We start from the raw sequence: 7437 nt of genomic DNA on the forward strand, positions 1-7437 counted from the left end.
ATAATTAGCTAATCATTGATATTCCCAGTCCCTTCTTTACAAAATCAATTAATCTCAGAGTAAATAGTTTTAATTATAACCAAGCAACAATGTTCACATTGGAGTAGTTGAACAATCAATGCACATTGTTTTTCCTTCCCCCCCTTTTTTTCTGTTTGGTAGCAAGTAAATAGAAACAATAACAATCTATTTAGAAATGGAAAAAGGGCATTACTAATTCATCCAATAAACTGACATTTTCTCTAGACACACCATTCTGCTCTTATTTTCCTCATCTTTTCAGGCCTCTTCTTCTCCTTAAGTAGCATAATGTAATGTCCATTTTTCGGAAAACTTACTTATACCTTGTGATTAATCTTCCAAAGAAAACTCACTGTTCTTCAATGGCTGCATCAGCTTGAACATTAGTGATGCAAAAAGCTTTTGTTTTTCTTTTCCTTCCCATTTGTTCTGTTTTACAAGTATCAATATATTTCCCCCTGGGAGATAAATGTTAGTTTCTTTATTTTGTCACGTAGTTACCAAACCAAGAAAGAAGCGATTGCCAACATAATATAATCCCTGAGCAGCCATGGGTATGTCCTCCTCAACACCTGTACTACAGAATCTCACTTTGCTTTTGTCCTTATATAAGTGCAACAACTTATCACCAACACGTGTGCCTTGTCCATGTATGGTTTACTGTTTTTAACCACGTTTAAATTGGGTCAATTTTTTTACGCTGCCATTTCATATCCTACTTGACGGACTCTGGATTCTTAACGTCCTTCTGGCTTCTGAGTGCTTAGCCAATTAAAAATTTTGGAAGAAATACTTGCTATTGCAATGCAATCTTCTTCTTCTTTCAATGGTTTTATATATATGTTTGTGAAGATTAATCCGTTTCATTTTTTTTCTTTTATTATTACATACATACTCATGAATTTAGTAACCCAAACGTATATAGTATAAGCTAATTAACTTGAACCATTTAAGGGAAAACAAATTCTTATCATTTTGGACCATAAATCAAGCTCTTAAATATAGGTCTTAACTATAGGTAGTAGGGATCTAAAACCAATTTGACACTAGCCTATCTTAACTCAGCAGCCTATAGGCAAAGAAGATAACACAGTCAGCACCTTCTCTCTAATTTTTCCTTTCATTTTGTTTGGCCTCTGCTCTTTCTTTTTACATCTTGATTTCTGTTTCTCTTTCTTATGATAAAAGAAATATATATGTATATATATATAAAGAAGGCAGAGAAATGGTAAAAGAAAAGATGAAAAACTGAATAAACCTCTATTAATATATATAACAAAACTCAAAAGAGGAAATTGTGAGGAATAATCTTTCTCATAAGCCTAATTTAAAAATATCTTTTTTTATAATTTTAATTATTTTAATCAATTTTTGACATGGCTTGACAACAGTACCCTTTAAACAATTCCAAACAATTAAAATGGTTTCAATTTTCTTTATCTCGGCATTCAGATAAAAATTTTAAAATTAAATCTCGATTTTTTCTCTGGTCAAATATTGTCTATCTCACTATCTAAAGAGCAGAAATGACATAAAGCTCTTTCTTATTTTGTTTTATTTTTTTTTTGGATGGTAGATCTGGAGGTTTTCAAGGATGAAAAACAACGATTTTGCTCTTCTATGATGATTGCAAGTAGCATGATGAATGTGGTAACTGGATACTTTTTGGTGATGTTTTCAAGGGCTCAGGAAGAAGGGACAGTTAAAGCATGTTTGATGGGTTTTATGATGATTCACGATTTTGTTGTATCTATGATTGGGATGATTGTTAATCATGTTTATTAGAGATTTTGAATTAAAATTATTCAAGGAATATTTTGTAAAGGGAGTATATTTTGTTTTTGCATAAGAGAAGTGAGCAAAATCCTCTCGATAGAGATGTATTTTGTCTTTATTTAGAGGATTATGGAGTTTTGCAACCTATCTTTTATGAAATGCACAATTTCATGGCTTAGCAAAAAAAAAAAAGATATGTTTTAGGTTCTTGAATTTATTGATTTATTCATAGAGCCATAGAATCTCAAAGTTGAGGAGTTAAAATTGATTAGATAGAATTTTAAGTATTACGAGACTGATTTTTAAGCATTACGTGACTTAATTATTGTAAAACTAGTTTTTAGGCATTACGTGATTAGTTATAAGTATTGCGTGATTGGTTTTTAGGTATTACGTGATTGATTTTTAAGCAATGCCTAAGTCACACAATGCCTTACTAACTAGTCACGCAATGGCTTACTAACAAGTCACGCAATGCCTACCAACTAGTCACGCAATACTTAAAAATAAGTTACGCAATACTCAAAGTCAGTCACGTAATGTATAAAGTAAATCACGCAATACTTAAAAATTAGTCACGCCATACCTAAAAAACACCAAAATTATTAAATTTCATTTAATAAGATCAGCAACTTCAAATGATACACCATATTTCATTTTAACGAATATACTTTCTTGACAAAGAATGCTCAAAATGTTCAAAAGTTTTTGTTCATATATCAAAAATCATTCTAAAATATTTAAAAATGTTCAAAACGCTTAAAGGTTTTCTTCGTATATCAAAAATTACTCCAAAATGCTTAAAATGCTTTAACATTTTTCTTTTTGGTAAGGAATACTCCAAAGATGAATAATTTGACAAGAAAAGCTCAAAGAATATGAGTTGATTTGAAGTGCAGATCTAAACATATTTGACCTGTCAATAGGTTTCGGGTTAAGGCGCGGAGTCAAATAAATGGATCGGTTTTATTAAAAATAATTTTATTCAAATTTTAATTCTCTTGATTAAAAACAGTCAAAATAATAAAAAAATCTATTGTCAAAAATGTCTTATGCATGAAGCCTATTGAAAAAAAGAACTCTAACAAAAAAATATGGATCCTAAAGAATTCAATTAGATTAGATATGTAAAGAAATAATAGCTAGGTCCGTAATAATGGGTAAGAGGAAATTGAAAGAATAACATGGGAGCAACACTTGTTAGAATGGCCAGCCACAGATAGGCACATAATTCTTCGCTGCTGCTACAAGCAAAACATGTGGCTGACAGGAGCGACCAATGTCCTCCCCAGAGGCGAATTAAGCAGCAGATAAGAAGACGTCCGTTACCGTTAGGTGAAAGGTCAGATTGTGGAGCTCTAAAGTAACTCATGGGGATAGTTTTTAACTCTGCTTTCATACTCATTCGCCTCTATAAATGCAAGCCTTTCCCAAGTGCTTCTTCACCTACAAGTTTTGGTCTCTTAGGTTTCTTTGAAAGCAGTAATGGGTTTTCCCTACGTTTCTCTTATCTTGATATTTTCTTTCCTCAAATCATTTCTCCTGTAATTATAATTACATTACTGTTACATACTTACAAATATTATGAAAAGATTCGAGCTGAGACATTGCTCCGTCTTCTAAAATTTTTGTCTTGAAATTTCATCTCTGTATACGAATATTTCATTTGGGTTTGCATTCTTAACTGCACCTACCTTTGGTTCTACAAAATATCTTCAGGCATAATTTCATCAAAAAATCCTATTGCTTTTTTGTAGCTGCATTTGGTTTGGATTATCCGTTCATTTTCCTATTAAAAGCAATTTCACATTAATCTCAAACAATGTTGAAAGGTGTCAATCCCAATTTCTACAATTTCGCAGAGCAACAACTCATCTCAGGGCTTAATCTTACTCAGCGGGCTCAATATAAAGATGTCATCGATGAGGCAATCTACGGCTCTGATGAATTCCGCATGTACGCGTACAAGATCAAACGCTGCACAAGGATGCGTAGCCACGACTGGACTGAGTGCCCCTTCGCCCACCGTGGCGAGAAGGCTCAGCGCCGAGACCCTCGCAAGGTGCCCTACACCGCCATTGCCTGCCCTGCCTTCCGCAACGGAAGATGCCAGAAAGGCGACGCCTGCGAGTTCGCTCACGGGGTGTTCGAATACTGGCTACACCCTGCCAGGTATCGTACGCGTGCATGCAATGCCGGGAGGTTTTGCCAACGTAAGGTTTGTTTCTTTGCCCATACCCCTGACGAGCTCAGGTCCGAGAGCAAATGCAAGTGCCATTTTGGATACAAGGGAAGGATGAACGGTGAAGATGAGCTGCTGATGGGGATTGGATCAGGTGGCGGAGATTGTTCCACCTCAATGCAGGCACATGATTTTTCAGTGCCTTTTGCATCAACGGTGAACAGGGATTGCTGCTGCCTCGAAGGGTTTTCGGATTTCTTGAGGAGGTTGAGGGCATTCAAGATCATGGAAGAAGAGGAAAGGGAGATGAGGAATGGTGGTGGGTTTGAGGTGTCGGATTCGGATTTGCCACATCTTGACTGGATTTCTGAGTTGGTGAAATAAATGCGAGGGAGAAAGCTGAACAAGATCGAAGATGCTTTTGGGAGTAAATAGGGGCTTATTTAATTAACGCACTGCCGTTTTATGTACGTAGAGATTGTTCAATGTGTGTGTGTTTGTGTTGAGTTCCTTTAAATTTGAATGATTTTCCCTTTTCTGTTTTGCTTCTCCTTTTGTACTCTTGTATCAAAGAGTTAAAGTAATTAATTAATAACGTTGTTACTTTCAAAAAAAAAAAATAACGTTCTTATATATGTTCATGCATCATGGGTGCTCCTGGCCTAAATGACTCATTATCCATTGATTGAAGTTAATTATTACTACTAAAATTATATGCAACCTAATTATTTAAAATAATACCTGCCAACATTCAATTTATCTCGCAATCTAACAAATATATCTAACATTCAATTTAATATCAACACATATAAGAATTAAGCAATAATGATACAAAAATAAAACACAAAAATACATAAAGTAAAATAAAACAACAAAAAGAGATTATTCAATATGAAGATTACATTATGAACTTTGATATTTGAATAATTTAGTTATAAACAAGCAACAACATAAGTAAAATAAGCCAATGTTTAGTCCAAATCTTTTCAAATTGAGTCTTTATAATTTCCTCTTAAAAAGGAAACTAAATCCAATGAAATCTCATAATTAAAATTTTCCCTTAAGGGGACCCTCCAATAATAATAACTTGAGATTTTGCTTTTGAAAGTTTAGTGTTGAAGGTGAACCAAAAAGTTGGGTTTAATGATAACGATGACGTTTAATCATAACGCTAAAAATTGTTTTTTAAAGATAATTGTCAATTTATTTTTATGTTTGAGAACACGTGCATAAGAGAGCAGATTTGGATTTTTGGGGCTTGGTATATAAATTGTGAGAATGAAATGTACACATTATATAAAAATTAATTAAGATTTAATATATTTATGTATTTCAAAGGGGATAAAAAGATGGATTTCAAAGTCATTAATTTCTCTATGTATTTCAAATTTACCACTAAGTAGGGATTCAACAAATTTATAACTTTAAAATAATCATGAAAATCATATTTTTACATGTGTTTTATCACACAATTTTATAATAAATTTGAAATTGGAATCTTTTTCTTTCAAATTCAAGTTACCAAATGCAATGTATTTGTGGATTACATAACTTAATTAATATAAATATTCAGCAATAGAAAATTTAACTATAACAAATATTTTACAAATTATTCTTTGAATAAAGATTGTGATGATTGCATATATAGGTGGATTGATTTAGGTATTATTTAATACAGAATGACCTTAATTTCATGCCATGATCATATCAAATTTAATTTCTTATAAAATTGAAGTATCTAAATATAGTATATTCCATTATACTAGTTTGCTATGATTTTAAGTAGTCTGTATAGTATCAATGGGTTGCTCAGTAGGAGTGTATCTAGAAGAAATTTTGCTACACAACAACTGGGAGTTTGCAATACTATCCAAACGTTGTTATGTTATAGGGCCAAATATTACAGTATTGACCCAATTAATTGACAGGGTTTTAAAGATTTTATGTCCACAAAGGCAATTGCTGTAACGTATTTAAAGTGTATGGGGAACATTTGACCACACAAGGGCTTAAAGGTTCCATAGGGCTTGTACTGTAATGTTTCTAGTCAGGTTAATTGTTTACCAAATCTGGCCATTTATCTTCCTCCAACACCCAGGACTTGGGACAGATATATTGGCTCAACTTCGTGTTCTGGCGAGCCACAGAGAAATTTTATTGATTTAAGTTAAAACTAGGACAACTTCTGTCTAGGTTCCGAAATTCTCAAAGAGTTATTGCTGCTGCCATTTTTTAAGTGGGTAGCTTGCTGGATGTCACTGTTCAGTTGTCTACCAGTCAAGGCAAACCAGATGCCGCTAAGAGTCTTCAGTCAACAAAAAACTTTGGACTCGAAATGACAGGTTCAATGACTGGATTAAAAAAATACCATCTTTTTTTGAAAAAAAAAAAGACTTTGCGTACTTTTTCTTCATCAATCTTGTGAGAAACGAAAACCCTCTGCGATATTAATGTTTTCCATATTAATTCTTTTAAAATGGATTTGGGTAATTAGTTCTGAACATAGGAAATAATCAGAGGTACAATTGCAAACGCCAATGCATGCTGATTCCGCCACTGTGAAGTTTTCTGTAAGACCATTTCTTTTCCAGTTATATAATTTGTAAGTTTCTGTCTCACTCCATGTTCTGTAAAGAGAAGAAATTCGGGGAGAGATTCATGGTTACATCCCAGGAGTGAGGGCATGCACTACAATTGTCTGCCACCTACCTGTTGCTTTCCTTGGGAATAAAGTCAACTGAAAATATATATGTGATCATTAGATGTCAAGATGGAAATCATTTTACTTTTACTTCATATTGCGATTTGAGCGACCAATGTCAACCATTTAAGGAAGAAAACAAGTTCCTTTCACATTTTAATCACATGCTGCCATCCATCAAGTCCAACTTTGCGGAATCCTTCCAGCAGATTTCAACAAATAGGGCAATGGGAATTTAGGCTTCTTTCATCTAAGACTTTGATTAATATGTGGGACGGACCATTTAGTGTGAAGGTTAAATGTAGGCAAAGTTTTTAAATTTTATGCAATTTTTGATATATATATATATTAAATTTAATGAAAAATTATTTTGAATGTTTTCTCTTTTCAAGGTTTAATTAATCAAGTAATCAAATGCTGATTTCTCACCGATCAACAAATAATTAAAATCATATTAACTAATTAATCCCCAATAATCATATGTAGCACTTTGCTACTATTTGTTCTTATCATCCAAATTTAATTAGTTAGTGATATTTTTGTTAGTGAAAGCAAAAGAAGTTTGAACAAACCAAACTATATTTTCTTTATGAAAGTTGAACAAACCATATATATAGTCCACATCCCCTCCCCTCCCCTTGGCTACACCTTTATCAAAAGGGGAAAAGAAGGAACGGATGATTAACACAAACGTTGTTCAATTTTTTATTTTTTTTAAAAAGATAAACGTTGTTCTTTTTTTTTTTTTTTTTGAAAA

The 7437-nt window shown here is 32.9% G+C and overlaps 1 protein-coding gene across 1 annotated transcript; it reads left to right on the forward strand.

Moving 5' to 3' along the window:
• The first annotated feature begins 3619 nt into the window (after nt 1-3619).
• On the forward strand, nt 3620-4363 carry PEI1 (Zinc finger C-x8-C-x5-C-x3-H type family protein). Its single transcript, XM_021431521.1, has one exon. The coding sequence runs from the start codon at nt 3620-3622 to the stop codon at nt 4361-4363; it is 744 nt and encodes a 247-aa protein (XP_021287196.1).
• Nucleotides 4364-7437: the final 3074 nt, after the last annotated feature.

The sequence above is a fragment of the Theobroma umbraticum genome, unplaced genomic scaffold (assembly GCF_002168275.2).
Source record: "Theobroma umbraticum cultivar Fairchild unplaced genomic scaffold, ASM216827v3 scaffold_50.0, whole genome shotgun sequence".
In the NCBI taxonomy this organism is placed as follows: Eukaryota; Viridiplantae; Streptophyta; class Magnoliopsida; order Malvales; family Malvaceae; genus Theobroma; species Theobroma umbraticum.